General features: G+C 30.1%; 1 protein-coding gene across 1 annotated transcript; it reads right to left on the bottom strand.

Moving 5' to 3' along the window:
* Window positions 1–110: 110 nt before the first annotated feature.
* Window positions 111–5723, bottom strand: LOC145839442 (transcription initiation factor TFIID subunit 2-like). Its single transcript, XM_082947047.1, has 7 exons — window positions 5552–5723; window positions 4861–5031; window positions 4117–4466; window positions 3570–3789; window positions 2861–3198; window positions 1894–2668; window positions 111–1776 (listed from the first exon to the last, which is right to left on the bottom strand). The coding sequence occupies exons 1-7, from the start codon at window positions 5711–5713 to the stop codon at window positions 571–573; spliced, it is 3222 nt and encodes a 1073-aa protein (XP_082803173.1). The 5' UTR covers window positions 5714–5723; the 3' UTR covers window positions 111–570.
* Between the last annotated feature and the right edge of the window lie 13462 nt (window positions 5724–19185).

The following is a 19185-nucleotide window of genomic DNA, read 5'->3' as shown; positions in this document are numbered from 1 at the left end:
CTTTAATTAAAATAAAAAAGAAACTAAAATTTACAAAAAACAATAAAAAATTAAAGCTAGAAATGCAAAATTATTACAATCAGTTTTTCTATTTTTTTATTTATGCGTAAATTTTGTGTAAAAAATAAAAAATATCCTATATAAACTCTAAGCAATTATTTCTAAACAGTAAATTTGAAAACTACTTTTTGTAATCAAATAAATCTTAATTTTAGTATATACTTTTAAGTACTTGAAATAAAGTTTTGAAAACGCTAAAAAATCTATCAAAATAACAGTATTGTTAAAGACTGCACACAACATTTTACTAAAAATCGTTACAAACATTTTTAAGTGCTGAACAACACAAAACTATTCAGAATAAAATTTTCTGCACGTTTTATTACACAACAGTCAACACTTTATACTCAATACTAAATTTCTTTCAACAAGTTTTTTATTAATAAAACTTAAAAAACGTCTCAAAAGTCATTCTTTTCCAAGCCTGCTCACGAAACTAAACAGCTCCAAACAGCTAACTGATGGACACGCAGCGTCCTGATCCACACAAAAGCAGTTTGTTAAACAAACTCAAGGCGAGGGGGTGGTGTGAAAGTAGGGCGAGTTTATGGACGTGGAGCTGAAATCGCTGCACTCGTTCACGTGCTTGTGGTGCTTCTTCTGCTTCTTGTGCTTCGACTTTTTCTTCTTCTTCTTCTCCTTGTGCTGCTTCTCCACCTGGTACTCCTGGCCGTACCCGCCGTACGACTGCGCCGCCTCCTCCCGGTCCGTGCTCCGCTTCCGCACCTTGATCTTGATGTCCGGGTAGTCGTCGCACTCCCGCTTCCTCTTCCTCTCCTTCTTCTCCTTGCCGCTCTTCGAAAAGCTGAACGAGGAGTCGGCGACGGGCATGCAGTGGGGCCGCTTCCTGCCGAACAGCTTGTGGAACAGCCTCAGGCACTCGCACCTCAGCTGGCTGTCGTGGCAGATGGTCTTGCTGGTCAGGTTCCACAGCGCGTCCACCATCTGCGGCGTGTTGAGAGGGGAATCACATTCCCTGGCGAAGGGGGGATTTTCGACGAGGGCGTTTATGACGGCGAACCTGACCCTGGGCACGCTGTCCGTTTTGACCAACAGTATCAGGTCTTCCATGATGTGGTCGTTTCCCGGGGTTTTGAGAAGATCCACCAGACACTTGATGGCGGCGATGCGCACCTCGTGGAAGAGCCCCTCCTTGGCGTAGGCGCTGAAGAACCTCTCGTCGGGCTTCAGGTGGCCCAGTTTCTGCAGGTTCCTGATGGCGTGCAGACATGACACAGTGACAGCCATGTGATAGGAAGGAAGGGGCTTCTCAAAGTTTAAAAACCTGGTGACGTTGCCAAACACCTGCTTGACGTGCGGAGAAACGTTCTCGAACGAGTAGTAGGAATTCGACGCTAACACTTCCGGTATGGTCATCATGTTGCTCATGCAGTCGACCAGTTTCGCGCGGTAGTAGTTGTCCGACCACTTGTTCTTCGAGTTGTCGTTGTGCATCACCGCGTCCAGTATGAAGTTCACTACGTTCTCCGGCGTGGAAGTGTTGCTGTTCTCCCTCAAGCGGGAAATGGCGGTCAATAAGTGTTTCTGCAGGAAGTAGTGCTGCAGGTTGGAAAAGTTGTTCAAGCGGATTATGGGCGGGTCGGTGTCGCAGCAGAAAAAGTGCGTGAACAGGTCGACCATCTTCTGCGGTCCGGCCCAGTCGCTCGTCGAACAATTGAACAACTTTTGCAGGCAGTCGCACGCCGCCATCCTCACCTGTGTTTGCAATTGTTTTATTACTTAGTTTAAAATCATTTTCAATTAATAAGCTCAATACACGTAGCCTGTAGACTGAAAAAAAGTCTACTATTTATTATTATTGTTCCAACTCACCTTGTAGTAGTAATCGTCGTTTTCAATAATCTCCGTCAGAACTGTCGTCGTCTGGTGGTTGTTGTAGCTCTCCAGCTCCTTTATTGCTTCCAGCTGCCCCACTACGTGCCTCTCGAACTTGGCCTGGTACTGCCACATGTAGTCGGGCTGGTGGTGCTTTATCTTGCGCATCAGAGTCAATTCGGGGTCGACGCGCATCCACAGCACCGGGGAGTCGGCGTCCATCATGGACAGGTCGATGTCCGCTTCGTCGCCGTTCAGCAGCGGAATTTTCTTCTTCTTGTTCCTCCTGCTTTTGGAGTGGCACGGCAGGTCGTGCTTCGACACGTTCTCCTCGATCTGTATCGTGTGGTTGAAGGTGCCGTCCAGCTCCTGCAGCCTGACGGTCAAAGGACCAACGTAAAGTTCAGAGCCCTTCTTCAAATCTTGCTTTATTTCCACCTCCACGGCGTTCCTTTTCCTGTTGAAGACGAACTCGCTCTTGAAGCAGACCACGCCGCTCGAGTTGAGCCACTTTGTCAGGTAAGTGTCCAACTTCTTGCCGCTGGCGTAGAATATCGACTTCATGAAGTCCGAGGTCGACAGTATCATGGCGGCGTAGCTCTTGCGCTGCTGGCAGGCGTTCTTGGCCAGCGTCAGCAGCTTGTTGAGCGACTGGAGCAGTATCTGGGTGCCGATCTGAGCCTCTATTCTCCTGAGTACCAAATGGGATTTGCGCTTGACCATCTCGTAGTGGCTCTTGGGCACGGTGTGGGGACTGTGCTGCTTGAAGTACCTGTTCGAATGTAACAATAAGAATACGAAGTTTTTACAGTAAAGTATATATAAATATTAAAGTAACTGATAAAAATTTACGTTTGAAAATTGCCCTGAACACTCTCAGCCTTTTTGATGAACTTAAACAATACAACTATTTAATATTGTCACTTTTAATCTTTTAACTTAAATTTTTTTAACTTTAACTTACCTGTTCGAGTCCTTGCTGAAGAACTGCAGCAGCAGCGGGCCGCTCTCCAGCTCGTAGTTCGTCACCATCTCCATCTCGGTCTGTACCCAGTGCAGGTACTCGTTCTTGCCGAAGGTGTGCTTCAGCCACAGGCCGTACAGCCAGCCCGAGATGCCGCTGACCAGCCAGAAGTCGTTCCACGACTGCCTGGCGATGAAGCAGCCGAACAGCTGGTCGGTCAGCACCTTCGCCATCTTCCTCTGCGTCTCCGGCTGCTGGTCGATGACGGCCTCGTGGTGGAGGAGCTTCGAGTCGAAGATTCCGACGGAGCTGCACGCCGTCGCGTCCTGGTAAGCTTCCTGCAATAAAAAATTATGTGTATAGGCGAGTTAATGTTAAAAACATAAAAGAAAAAAGTGAATGTTATACCTGCACAAAAAACTTTAACGTAACACGGTTAGGTCATTGTACATTAATTTTAAGCAATCCTAATTTAAATATTTCATGAGGCTCAACAAATAATTACATTACTACGCGATTTAACTTTAACTATAGTTTAAAACACTAAACAAAACAGCTAAACCTTTGATAAAAAATTGAAACAAAACCTGGTTGGCACATACTAAATTTTAGCATTTAAACATTTTTTGAGAGTTGGAGATAACCAACATTTCTGTTCCCCTTTTTTTTTAATATTTAAAAAAAACTTAGACAAATAAATTTTTCCCACCTGCACGAACACCTGCTTGTAGGAGTTGTAGGGGAAGCTGAAACCTAGCAGTTCCTCCAAGAACTCGAACACCCCGTGCACGCTGCTCACCGTGTGTTTCAGCAACCCGTGCAGCTGTGGCAGGCAGAAGTGCACCACCTCGTGGCGGTCCGCGTCCACGTGAGCCTCGAACTTTCCCACCGCCAGGCACATGTTGGGCGCTGAGGTGGGCACGTTGACTCTGATTTTTTTTTAATCAAGAAAGTCTAACAAAAATATTTCTATAACAATGTTTGTTTATTTTCGTAACTGGTTTTGGTCATAAAATGCAAATTAGTTTAAATTTAATTTAATTGATTGTAAGTAAACTACTTTTTTTTTATTTAAATGATATTTACTTTTGTCTTTAAGTAATATGCGTTGGTTAATTTATGGCTACATAAGTTTTTTTTCTAAAACCTGATGTTCTATTACTATGTAATCAACTGATGAGATAAAATAAAATAACTTTTTTAACCAAATTTTGGGTTGTTTTACAACCAGTTTATTGTCAAACATGCTATTTTACCTGTAATAAAACACGGTTTTCTTGCCGTCCGGCGTGAACACCGACTCCATCAGTTCCCCGCAACTGACAGCGGTCATCCCGTTACAAACTGTGAACTCCATGTCCCACGTGCACGGCTGCGTGTAGGTGTCCAGGCAGGGAAACCACAGCCTCGAACTATTCTCGTGGCTCAACGTGTAAACGTGGTCGAAATCCGACTGTTCGTCAGTTGAGCCCACGTTGAAGTGGAGGCCTCCCTGAGGGTTCTCGATGCTGAAGCTGATGAATATTTTCAACAACTTCTCCTGGTCCTTCTCCACCGTCTTCATCACTTCCTGGTTCATGTCGATCGTGATCTCGCCCTTGCCCACCTGATAATAGTGAAAAAGTTAAGAGAAAACTTTATAAATTTAAAAGTTATTTAGACCAGTTTAGCTTTTTAAAGCTTATATTCAAATTAGAACAAAACCAACCTAAAATTCAGAGAGATACTCTTTATGAGACGAGTTTTGGTATTTATGAACGGAATTCATTTAAAATCTAATGCAGCTAAAACGAAAATTCTATTTTACTTCACTTTTTTGATTAAAATAATTCTCAAATTTTATATTTTATTATGGAAAATAAGAGGACAAAAGTTGTGTAATTTAAAATGGTTGAATTAAAAGTACTGTCTTTTATCAAACTCAAAGCAAACAGCTTCCATAATATTAATGAAAAAACAGCAGACAAACAAGACTAAAATACACAAACAAATCTACCCACCTGCGGGTCCACGCTCTCCACCGCCCCCATGTGGCTGAGCGCCAGGCTCTCCAACGACAGCTGCTGGCACTTCTGGGTGAGATCGAGGCTGGGGTCCAGGTACTGAAAGTGCACCCCAACCCCGTTCACCTCCAGCTGGCAGATCCTCAACTGCTGGCAGTTCAGCCTCACCTTAATTATAAAAAGTGTGTAATATATTACGGTTAGGCTGAAAACCATAGAATTCATATTTTCACACAACATAAACTTGTATCTTAAATACTAAAAGCAAATAGTCATTTCAAAATGATTTGCTGTAAAAACAGCATGTAGGAAAAAAAAAACTTAAACAAACTTAGGTCAGTCTCACCTTCTGCAAGTCCTCTTTTAGCAAGAAAATTTCCAGAGTAAATAAACTATTAAATAAATCATAAACTGATATTTTTTATCAGTTAGTAGTCCGATTATTTTTTTTTAAATTTGATTAGAATTAAAAAAGTACATACTTATTTGTTTTAAAAAATTCTAACTATTCATAAACATTAGATATTTATTTATGTTTATCAATTTTAGTTATAATTATTTATGTTTATTAATTTTATTTATTTACTTGTTGTCAATGTTCAACTGTTTTACAAGGTATTTATGAACGGAATTTTTTTATTTTATGAACGGAAAAATGTTTTTGTTTAACTTGTTTAAGTTTCCTCACCTTCTTCAGGTCCTCCTTCAGCAGGAGAAGTTTCAGAGTGGTGGTGCCGTTCATTGACTTCTCCTGGAAGTTGACGTTGGTGATGCAGAGCTTCTGGTGGAGGAGCTTGTAGAAGTCCATGGAGGTGGACGTCACGTTCAGCTTCCTGCTCTTCTTGTCCATTTTACATTTAGGTGTTATCAATCTGGAATGCGCATTTGATTTATTACATTTATGTAAAGTTTCGTACTTTTTCGTGGCTAATTTTATTAATTATAGCTAAAGGTGAAAAAAAATGTTCAAGTTTAAATGATGCTTTTTGAATTTTTTTTTAATTAATAAACATATAATTTTGTAATAATTTAACTAAATTTATTTAAACCCAACAATTAATTTTTGTATAACACTGTAGCAATCCTAATTAAATTTATCCTATGCCTTTTAATAACTTAAGTTTTATGGTATTAGCAGAACTGATAACACCTGTAAGCAATTAAATTTTTATACATATTTAAAACAAGAAAAAATATAGCTAAATCTTCTACAAAAATACTTCTTAAAACACTTGCCAATACTTTTTTGTTTTACCAAGTTTTATAACCATTACAAACTACTAAAACAATCTGGTTAAATCTCCAAAGAGTTAAGTGTAAGTTAAGTCAGTGAAATATAAAGTTAAAATTATTGCTACTTTATTCCTAAGAATTTGCTTCATTCATGTTTTTTATAAATAAAATTAGTCTTAACTGAAAATTACTTGTTAAGGATTCTTAAATGTTAGCTTGTTGTTGGTTTTAAGTTAAATTTCCTATGTTGTTTCTTGATATTTTTTTATTTTTAAACTTTAATTTCAAGTTGCTATTTATTTTAATAGTTTTATGTTAAGTTTAAATATACTTAACTCTGTTTAAGCTCTTTAAATTACAATTAAACTGAGTAAAGTGTCTAACTTACTACTAGGAAATTAATGAAACGGCTGCTATATCTAAGTTCGGCTAAATTTTTGGTATTACTGTTGTTTGAAAAAAAAGTTATCCTTAAACATTCCAACATAAACATTACTTGTATGCATTAAAAATAATTCAATAATACAATCTAAAACTAATAGATAAATTTAGAAAATTTTGTAGAAGAGTAAGGCTCAAAATCTACTTCAAGACATAACAGATGAAGTAAATGTGAAAGTTATTAAAGAAACTTGTTGGTTTAAGTCCAGTCTATGTTTGGCTTGCAAATTTAGAAAAATAACTAATGAACTTAAATAACAATTTAAACAAAAAGTAAAAAAAAACCGAAAAAAAATATTGCAAAAGCAAATATAACAACAAACTGTTACAAAGTAACAGGAAGTGAGTACATTAAACATTAGAATAAGCTATAAAAAGCAAAAGAAAATTCATAAATCAATAAAAAAAAGAGGTCAAACAATAGCTAGAAGCTTAAAATTAAAAAAAAAACATAAAAACCAATTACCAATAAAACAATGCTTCATAACTCTGAATGATCAAAAAAAAAACTATTTTAATACTTAGAAAAAAGCAACGTTCATTAAGCCGACAAGCTCTGAATTCTGCAAACTAAGCAGGATAAAACTCAACAAAGTAAATAAAATAGTTAAAAATAATGAACATAAAACAACTAAATTGCACAGAAAAAGTTACAAAACGGTTTAAACAATTATAAACAAACAAATACAAACTGATCAAGTTTGCTGCATAACATTTGATCCGTCAATAAACGAGAAATAGTTTTCACAAGTAAAAAAATGCTAGAAAATATACAGCAATACCTGATGAAGATATTTAAAAAATAATAAATGCATGAAAAGCGATTTTGTTTGTTCAAAATCAAGTAAGGATTAAATCAATTTAAAACAATAACACCAATATTTACATGACATAATGATGCATACAAAACATAGAGCATAGATGTACGAAATTGCCAGCCTATACATAGATAATGAGTCAAATTAAACAAAAAATCAAAGTATATGGAGATAATGGATAACTGCCATTGAAAAATAAAACAAGCAGCACAGAAAATAAGAGAATAACATATGCTTGATTCAAAGCTCGATTCAAATGATTAAAAAAAAATTCAAAACCAAAAGTTTAGCCTATGTAAGAAATTTCTTAAATCTTCACATGAAACCATACAACAGTACTGTACCAAAAACAAAAAAAGAGGTAAAATAAACAATGATGCAGTCAAAAAGAGTGGGTATTACTATGAAATCAAACACACAAAACTAATAACAAAAAAATATTTGTAGTTTGTTCCGCCTTAAAGCAATTCATTCAAAACGGACCTTTGCCAAAAAATTCATTTGGTTGAAAACATTTCAAAAATATCAGCAACCAAAGAAAGAGTATAAACAAAAATTATACAATAATTATCTACTGTTATATGACAAATGTGGTAAGTTAAATAAAATATCGTAATACAAAAACTCTTGAAAACAAAAGGAAAACAAGGAAAAAAACATAATTTGGGATAACTGATACAATAGTGAGCATTCTCCTTTTATAAATCTAAAATTTATAAAAACATCTTATAGAATGACATCGTCTTTATAAGTGATGTTCACAATTTAAGTTAAAGTAAACACATAAAAAGTTAGAAGTTTTATACATTCCCTTTTTAAATAATGTTACTGTGTAATTTAACATTGCTATTACTTTAGATTTTGTAATCAGTATAAAACAGTTGCAGTTGGAAATGGCAGTTCTTACAACTTAAACTACATGTATGTAAAAACTACAAAATATTTCATTTAAAAGAGCAGCAAGCATTATCATAATCAACTCTAAATTAATGAACTTAAAAATTTTAAGAAAACTATAAAAGATTTATATCTTATGAATAATTAATTACTTTCTTTAGTGGGTACGTTGCTTTAATATTAGTTTTGTAATACATTCATGTCTTAATTTTTTTCGAACCTTAAAAAACACAACATAATGCTTATGAAATTTTATAATATATATTTTTTTAATTGTATATATATATATATACATATACAGAAGGGACTAACAAACTAACTTCATAACAAACTGTAAAAATTAAACTATATAAGTTAGATAAGACATTTTTAATATTTATTTATCTTAATGTTACTTCCAAAAATTATTATAGAAAACGTATCATTTACTGTAGCTTATTTGTATTGGAGTTCCTTAAAATTATCCTAAGTTTGTGTAAATTAAACTTATTTATTCACGGTGGCAAGCAGTTTTTTAGAAATTTTTCTTGTTTTATGAGTTCCTTCCATGATTTCTGACTTTATTACAGAATTTTTAAAGTATAAGTTTTTTATTCTTTTTTGGTACAATTTAAATTACGGCAATTAGTCATTACAAATATCTTAAGTAAAAAAAATCCTTAAGTTAGTGTTAATGATGAATTCCATTGCAACCTACTTGATAACCTAGGTTATTAATTAAATTTTTTCTTAACCGTACTTGTCAAAAGATTCTATTAAAACCTTATTATTGATAAAACATACATTTCTTGACTCATAACTAAGTTTAAAGTTGTTTTTAATTCTGCTGTTTTTTAAATATAAGCTTACTAGATGCTTTTTTTTAGTTTTTTTTTATAAGTTTTTCTCTAACTATTTGTATAAATAAAAACAATATTTTAACATTTCTAAAAGTATAATGTAAATAAAAAAAAAACAGGTAAAACAAGAAATAAACCCTAAAAGTAAAAAGGATAATTTTGACAGTTTTCCAAACATACTTAAAACACTTTACTAGTTTATACAACTAGAAGAACATAAATAGTATTTTTATGTACTAATTATCTATAATTTAATTTAAATTTCATTATAATATATTTAGCTTAAAAACATAAAATATTTTGTTTAATACCTCCACACAAATCACCAACTTATTCAAAATTAAAATTTTAATCTATCATAACTTAATAAAACTTTTGAAAGTATTAGCAGCTTAAAATGTTAGTTATATTTAATTTTGTTTGATGATTAATTTCTGTTACAATATAACAGTAATTATTAACCTTTTCAAAAGCAGAGTAAATTACAGAAAAAAATTCTTCTAACATAAGACTTTAAAAATATAAATTGTTTCCTAAACAGCATTTTTAATGTTTGTAACTTCCTTTTTAAAAGAAAGAAAAATGTGAACGCTCACAACTATGGTCAATAGATTGGTATGGAAAAAGACCTTTTGATCATTGAGCCTAACACCATATACGTATAAATAACTTTGATAAGTTTTACTTAAAACTTTGATAAAATTTAACTTTAAGTTAATTATAATTGAACATACATTTTTTACTTAAGCTAGTTAAAGAAATTTATTCTTAAAGAAAAAAAAAGGTATGCACTCTTTTTTAAACCCATTACTGCCAATATTAAGGGCATAGGAGGGGGGTAAACACTCTTTTTTGGTTTTTGATCTTATTTTATATAGTTTTTACTAAGCTACATAATGCTTTTTACAGATTTAAAATATTCTAAATAATTTTGAGATACAGCCGGTCAAAGTTGGAGGCAACTATAGGTTCCTTATGGGAGGCGCAAACTAAAACAAGAAAAATAGACTATTTCACTAAAACTATATCTTCTTCTACATTTTTTGAGATAACTACCTCAAATTTTCAGGAAATGTTCCTTTTAATATTTAGAAAATTCTGTTCCGACAGAACTTTCTAAATATTAAAAGGAACATTTCCTGAAAATTTGAGGTAGTTATCTCAGAAAATGTAGAAGATAGATTTTTAGTGATTTCTAGTTATTTGCTGTTTTAGTTTGCGCCTCCCATAAGGATCCTATTGTTGCCTCCGACTTTGACCGGCTAATTCTCAAAAATTATTTTGAATTTCTAAAATCTGTAAATAACATCTTGTAGATTAGTAAAAACTGCATAAAATAAGATCAAAAACCAAAAAAAGGTGTTCACCCCATATGCCCTTAACTATGAATATCATAGTCTACCATGGGCACCACACCGTCTCCTCCTTAGATTTTGATTTTTATGATCATGTACGTTCACATTTTTCTTGTTGCCCTCTCTACAAGAGCAACCCTTAATGCAATAAAAAGGTCAATAATAAAACAAAAAGGGAGAAGTGGTGAAATTGCTATAACTAACATATTTTCCTTTTTTATATGTAAAAAAAAAAACATGAGTATAAGCATTAACTGTAGAGCACAATCTATTGTATTTAAATTTACAGATCTATGTGCAATTAAAAAAATCAAAAACATTCAGTATTTTCTTACACTTTTTTAATATTAAAAAAGTATAAGAAAATACTGAATGATTTTGATTTTTTTAATTAGCACATAGATCTGTAAATTTAAATAAAATAGATACAATAACTATTCCTCACGCTAATAAGTACTAGATACATAAGGAAATAAAAATAAATAAATTACACCTATAAATGTACAACTAAATGTTTGTAAAAAATAAAATAAAAATAAGAAAAAAAAAACTTAACAATTACTTAAGTAAATAAAAAATAGTTAATAAATCTCACTTAAAAATATTAATGTATAAATAATGCATTGTTAACTGTTAATTTAAGTTATAATTAGCTTTTACAAATAAGAAAAACAAAATAAACTACATTTATAAAATATTCTCCCCATGCAAAATTTTTTGTACACAGTAAAATAATTTCTCTTCACATCTGAAAGCCACCTCTATATAATATTAATAACGTTTTCTTAACATGCAATCCTCCTGTACTTTACAAGATGATTTACTGGTTAATAGTTATATCAAGTTTAGGAAAGTTATAAGTAGGTTTTGAAAAGACTTATAATTAAATAATAAATCATTTCGAAAACTTTAGAAATATCAAATAAAAAATGTGTTGGTTTCTATTTACAGATTTTTGACTGTTCATTAGTTTATTGAACTACTTAATTTTATAATCCACAGATATAAACAAATAAATAATAATTTTTGGTCAATAATAGGTAGAATCTTACAATAATTTAAACAATTTTGAAGAAAAATGTTCAAAATTCCAGGTTAAAAAATTTTCTGCTGTATGATTTTCAAGTTATTTTTAAGCCAACTTGTTTACTGAACGTAAAGATTTTACTCATTTAAAATTGTAAGATCAGTAAACTATAAACAATTGTTATACTCACTTAATTTTTTAACAAAAATTAAAATTATCAAAAGGCTCAAAATGCTTACAAAAAATTTAAAAATTATAAAAAAATACATCAATTGTATTTTAAACAAGTGTTTTGACTGCAAACAATTTGAAGATGGTTAATATAAATTGTTTTAAAACATTTTTCAAATAATAACATCAAAGAACTTGAGGGTTTTAAGGATTTTATAAACAAACCAGATTTAATTTTAATACTTAAAATGAAAACTCAGTATAAGCATATATATAAATTATTTTTTCCAAAAACAGTAAGCTTAAAATATGTCAGAAAGTGCATTGATTATTGTTTTAGGATTAAAATATATAGTTAATCAGAAATGGATAATATCCTTTTTTTAACTTCCTTGGTAAATATTGGTAAAGATTTTTAGGTTACCTAGAGTTTCAAATACAAAACTCTTAATACATTCAGTACAAAACTTAGTAAAAACATAAAAAAACCTACACAAGTAATTAAAGTTAATTAAATATAGTATGTTTATAATTAAACTGTTTGTAGATTTATCTTTCAATTTTTTTACAAAACAAACAAAAACAGTTTTTATGTCATAAGTAAAAACTTGAAAAACTACAACTTTAAAACTAATATAATTAAAACTATAACATTATATTAGTTTATCTTCCTAAAAAATGAAATAAATACTACTTTAAATAAAAAAACAAATTTAAATTATTGAAAACAAATTGTAAGTTTTAGCTTCTTAAGGCATATTATTTTTGAATACAAGTAAATTTAATAAAATAGATATCTTATAAAACTGATTTATACCTCATTTATATTACTTAAAAAACTTGCAAGGGCATAGGGGAGAGGGGATCACTTTTTTCACAATTTTATCTTATTTTAATGAGTTTCAGCCAAGCTACAACATGTAGCTTAGCAAGATGCTTTTTACAGATTTTCCAAAATTCAAAAATAAATTTGAGGATACAGCTGGTCAAACTCAAAGCCAACAACAGGTTTCTTATTAAATGCACAAACTAAAACCTTAAAAAAAAAACTATTTCAATAAAAATCTATCTTCTCCTACCTTTTTTTAAATAAATACCTCAAACTTTCAGGAAATGTTCCTTGCAATATTTATAAAATTATGCTGCAAAAAATTTAAAGAAAACATTATATTAAAAACTTCATAAAAAATGAAACAAAAAAAACATTTTTTTTTTTTAACTTTGTTGTAACAGAATTTTCTAAAATTTGCAAGGAACATTTTCTAAAAGTTTGAAGTAGTTATCTCAAAAAACGTAGGAGAAGATAGATTTTTAGTGATTTTTAGTTATTTTGCATTTTAGTTTGAGCCTCCCATAAGGAATCTATTGTAGTCTAGGACTTCAACCGGCTATATCTCAATAAATATTTTGAGTTTTAAAAATCTGTAAAAATCAACTTGAAGCTTAGTTATAACTCATTGAGATTAGACTAAATTGTAAAAAGGTGATTTATTCCCCCCCCCCTATGCCTTATATATAAAATACACAAAAAGTTTAAAATATATTATAATGCTTATAAAATCTCCCAACCTTTATTAAACCAACTTGATGCTTAGACAATTCTGGTGAGTTTCTTCTGTTTGTACAACTTGTAAAGGTGGCAATTTCGTTTATTGAGTTTGATGAAAGTCTTATCAACTTTAGGTGGTTTTAGTTTATAGATTGATAATTTAAATCTTGATATCTTTTTTCATTTGACATTAAATATGTAATTTTAAATGTCTACAATTTAAAAAATAAAATATTAGAATTTCAAGTACTTTCAAATAAATGTCAGAACGATTTAAATAAGAATGTTAATACTTAAGATTAACCTATAAAACTAAAAACAATTTCTAATAACAATTTATGAATCTTTTATGACTTAAGAAAACTATAAAAATATTTTTTGATAAATTATTGTTAATGAATATTAGCTAAAGAAATTTTTATTAATGTAATGTATTGATAAAAGTTAACAACAAATTAGAAGTCTTACATCATTTAGGGAAAAATAGTAAAGTAAAAAAACTAATGCCAGGGTTGGGTTTTTTTTTTTAATTTAGTCATTTGAGTCAAAAAAACTATTCTGAGTGACCTTAAACTGCCCTGAGTCATCATTCATTTTTCTTTGTGTTATATATATGTTTTAATATTAAAAAAACATTCAAAATCAACAAAATGCTGTTTTTTAACAAAAAAGGTAATAAAAGATCAAAATATTGAAAATGTAAAATAAAAACTTTAACTCAATTAAATCTATAAAAAAATTAACTGCAATTTTCAATAATATTTAACTATCTTGAATAGTATTTATCAAAAAAACCAAATTGGTCTGAATCATCCTAAGTTTTAGTATAATATATCATACAATACTGAACTATCTTAAATAATCCTGAGGTATTTGAAAATTTCAAATTTTTCTGAGTTGTTCTGAGTATAATGAGTATCCTAAGTGTGTGGCAACCTTGCCAACCTCAAAAAACTAGCATGAAACATGTTTTTCTTTTGTTTTTAATAAACATATCAACATGTATTTGTGACTTATGTATTTTTTAAGAGACAAAACTATAAATAATGGGTAGGTTTCAAATTTGCGCAAGCGGACAAAAATGCTAGAGGGACTAAATTGCACAAAGACACTTTTGGGCAAAGGGAAGTTTTTGCACAAGCAGACATTTTTGCAAGGATTGAATTTTTTATTTATTTTATTTTTATTTTTTAATTTATTTTATTTTACTATCACTGTTACCCCTAACCCTTACTCTCAGTCGCCAGTAACTTTTTAGCTTTTTATTTTATTTTTTATTTTTACTATCATTGTTATGCCTAATCCTTACCCTTGGTCGGTAGTTTTTTTTTTTTAGTTGGTTATATTTATTAATTTTTCTTGTTTTTTAATAATAATTTATATTAGTTATTATTTTATTTTTTAATTATCACTGTTACCCCTAACCCATACCCTCAGTCAGTAACTTTTGTTTATTTGTTTTTTTATTAATTTATCTTTTTGCTTTTTATATATCTTTTTTTCTTTATTTTTTACTCTAGTGCAAAACTATATTTGTGCAGTTGTGTCCCCTGGTACAATTTAGTCCACTTGTGCAATTTTGTTTTTGTTCAATTGACCAGTTCCCCTAATTAACTGTTAAAAGACGCATCCCAATGTGCATACTTTAATCAATTAATTTAATACTTGAATAGCAAAAATGTTTGTAGAGCATATTTTGTTCTTAAAACTATTTTGTCACCTTATTTTTAAGATTAAACATGCTTAGATAATTCTAAAGGTTGTAAGGGGTTCTACTTTTCTTTGAAAATTAACATTGGCCCTTATTAAAAATCTCAATGTGCATACTACAAAACATTTTTACTGAATATAAAAATTTGGTCAATTTTTTAGATGTAATCAATATAGTAAAGTTTCTGTTACAAACATATTGAGAAAAAAAATTTAATACAAATTCCATGGTAATTTTGAAAAAATTAACAAACATCCACACTAATGATTAACCCCTTTCATACAAAATTAATTGTTGTTTATCTAAAACTAAGTCAATTTTTTACAAGATTAAAACTTATTTTTATGATTTTTTTTTGAAAATTATTACTAGCGTCAAGGTTTTCTTTTTATGACTGTTGTTCAAAATTTAAATAAAAGCCTATAAACCCTAAAATTTCACACTTTTTTTAACCCTAAAAAAGCCTGGACTTACCATAAAAACCTAGGTTATTCAGAATTTTTTCAAAATGTATGAAACTTTAAATTTTTACCTGTTTTTCTCAATCAGTTTTTAAATGAAATGACTTAAGGTTTTCCAGGAGTCCTAGTTAAAACAGGATGGCCACCAATTTTTTGAGACATTTCTTTCAGTTTTTCATATTTTCTTCCAGGTTTTTAAAGTACAAAATTTTCTGTTCGTTTAAAATAAAAATTAAATTTGAAACTAAAATATAATTTATTTTGTTTAGCTACTAAAAATATACTTTAATGCATGTTGTACATTTAAGTAAAATATATAACAATAAATAGCTTATTTATTTCAATTAATAGTTATTCCTCATTTAAGCTAAACTTCATTGTTTTACAACTAAAATATGTTAAAATTTCAGGTTCTTTTTATAATTTGTATTCTAAATTTCAGGTTTTTATTTTGCTTTAATTTTTAAGCTTCATATTACTCCAAGTTTTCCTAGGTTAACTGGCACCCTAAGTAGCTGAAGAAAAAAAAACTAGCTTTCTTAGAAAGAAAGAAACAAAGAAAAAAAGAAAAAAGTGAACGCTCACAACTATGGTCAATGGATTGCTGCAGAGAAAGACCTTTTGGTCATCGAGCCTCACACCATATATGTATAAATAACTTTGATAAGTTTTATTTAAAACTTTGATAAAATTTAATTTTAAGTTAAATGTATGATTTTTTTTTTAATTAAACAAATTAGAGAAATTAATTCTTAAAGAAAATAAAAATGGTATGCACTTTTTTTTAAACCCATTACTGCCAATATTAGCTATGAGTATCATAGTCTACCATGGGCACCACACCATCTCCTCCCAAAGATTTCAATTTTTATGATCATGTACGTTCACATTTTTCTTGTTGCCCTCTCTACAAGAGCAACCCTGAAAAATGCAATAAAAAGGTCAATAATAGAACAAAAGGAAGAAGTTGTGAAAATTCCTTTTTTTTTAATCAATTGTGTTTAAAAAAGAAAACAAAAAATAAGAAAAAAGACTTAACAACTACATAAGTAAATAAAAAAGTAATTAATAAATCTCACTTAGAAATAAAAATAAACAAAGTAAGTTTGAACTATACCTGTTCAAAAACCCTTCACTCTAAAACAAACTCAATAATTATTAATTTTTTTTAAAATTAATAAATAAATAAAATACAGTTATCATACTTAATTACAAACTCACATGAAAAAAAAGTAAGTTAGTAAATAAAAACTGCTTGCTCAAAAACTATATCTAAGACCAAATCAACTCTGCTCACACCCAGCCAACACAGCTGCCATTGCTTAAAAGAGTAAAACCTAATAATTAAGAAATCATTTTTTGTGATACTATTTAAAACATAAAATTAAGATTGACTTTTTTCTGATTGATATTTAAGTAATACACTTTTTAGTCCAGATTGAAATGTTATAAGATAGTTTTGTTCTTTTAAGCTTTTTGGAATTTCCTCTCATACCTTACATCCAAGATATGATAAGGACTTAGAAATATAAAGACTATTTACTCTATGAAAAAAGTAATTTGTCTCTGAAAACCTTGTTAAATGGTTGTGAATTTTGTTTATACTTGTAAAGTAAGGATTGAAATAATTCTATTTTAATTCTATTCAATTCTATTTTCATTGTATTTGAATAAGGTGTTATATATAAGTAAAATAGAATTATTAAATGAATATGGGTGAGAGAGTTACTAGTACTGTGTTAAAAAGATTGATTGATAATTTGACTTTAGTGCATAGAGAGTCAACTGATAAGCTTAGTAATCAAATGAAGGAAGTTAATGATAAATTAGCTGATCAAAAAAAAGTGATTGACTCTTTGTAGCATTCACTTGACTTTTTGTATTCTAAATTTGATAATATGAGGAAAGAGAATGTAAAAATCAAGGAGGATGTAAAAACAGTGAAATTGGAAAATGAGAGGTTGACTAAAAAGATTTTTGATATAGAGGAAAATGACAAGCTAGCAAACATTAAGCTGAATCAAATTGAAAACTGGATGAAAGGCAACAATGTTGAAATACAGGGTGTACCAGCTTGTGAAAATGAAAATGTCGAGATTGTTGCAATGAAGGTTTTGAAGAAAGTAGATCCAAGAATAGAGAGACATCAGTTAGGAAAAATTAGGCGCTTGAGGACCACAGATGCTGGAACCAACCTAGAGAAGAAGGAAGGAAAGAGAATGTTTAATCCTATTTTAGTTACATTCAAATCTCGAGACCAAAAAGTTAAAGTTATGAAAGAAAAAAAAGAAGTTATTTAATGCTGATTTGAATGACATAAAGGCAGAAAGGGTTTATCTTAATGAAAATTTGTCAAGAACTAGCAGAAACCTTCTTTATCTTGCTAGAAGGTTTCAAAAAGAAAAAGGTTGGAAATATGCATGGTCCTCAAGTGGCACAATTTTGTTGAGAAAAGATGAGAAGTCTAAAGTAATTGTTATTAACTCAGTTGAAGGTATTGAAAAACTGCAGAACCAAAAATTAGTTATTTGTTTATCTTTTAATTATATTAAAAAAAATTATATGTTTAAATGACTTCTTTAAACCTTAAATTAGATAGTTTAGTTAATTTAGAGTGTGTTTGCAGGGTGTGTCAAAATGACTTTGAACCTCCAAATTTAAATTCTATCTGTTGTGACAATTGTGGGAGATGGTTACATGTCCAATGTTCTGATTTAAATAGCTATGAGTATAATTTTTATAGATCTAATAAAGATCATTTTTATTGTAAAGACTGTGTGAGTGAGTATGAATTAGTTAACGTGGGAAATGATGAATATTGTAAAATATGTTATAAAAAATTTTCTCTTTCAGATGAGTGCTTGTATTGTGATGGCTGCTTTATGTGGATGCATCATAAATGTTCCACTGCATGTAACAAGAGTTTAGTTAAAATGAGTGAAAACGGTTTACCTTTTTTTGTAAAAATTGTGAAATAAAATAAAATGTATGTTATAAATGTAAATTGCATTGTAAAAATATAAAAAATCACTTAACTTGCTTTTTATGTTCTAAAAGATGCCATGTTGAGTGTGCTACTGAAAAAAATATAAAACTTTGTGAATATAAAAAAGGTATTTGTAAATTTTATTGTTATGACTGTGAAAATTCTGTCTTTCCTTTTCAGAGTGTGAATAATTTAGATTTTGATTGTTTTTCTAAACTTAAAAAATCTGCTTCTTCTAAAAGAAAAGATGAGTGTTACTTGGATTTAAATGATGTTAAATTTGGTAATAAAAATAGCATTAGTATTGTATACATGAATATAAGAAGTTTGAATGCAAATTTGTATAAAATTGAAGAATTTTTGAATTCAGTTGAGGTTTTGCCTGATGTAATTTGTGTATGTGAAACTTGGCTGACTAGTATGAGACCTTTTATTGGTAAATTGGATGGTTATGAGTTTGTGAACAGAACTTCTAACAGTAATCAATCTGGTGGTGTTGCTTTCTTTGTGAAAAATTGTCTTGACTACGAGGTTGTTGAATATATGTCTTTAAACCAATGTGATGTGGATGATGTGGATGATGTGTGGATTAATGTTAAACTTGGAAACAGTAAATGTGTTATAGTAGGTAATTTGTATAGACATCCAAGTTCTGTATTTGCTCTTTTTGAAAAAAAATTTCTTTTTGCTCTAGATTATTTGTGTGAGAGAAAAAAGAATTATGTTATTGGTGGTGATGTGAATATTAATTTGCTAAAATGTGACCGGCGTACTGTTAACTATTTAAACTGTATTTCTAGTGTAGGTGTAAAACAATTTGTTAACTCTCCAACA

The sequence above is a fragment of the Thalia democratica genome, chromosome 1 (assembly GCF_965202585.1).
Source record: "Thalia democratica chromosome 1, ktThaDemo2.hap1.1, whole genome shotgun sequence".
NCBI classification, from domain to species: Eukaryota; Metazoa; Chordata; class Thaliacea; order Salpida; family Salpidae; genus Thalia; species Thalia democratica.
The sequence above is the reverse complement of the archived record's forward strand: the minus strand, read 5'-3'. Positions and strand labels throughout refer to the sequence as shown.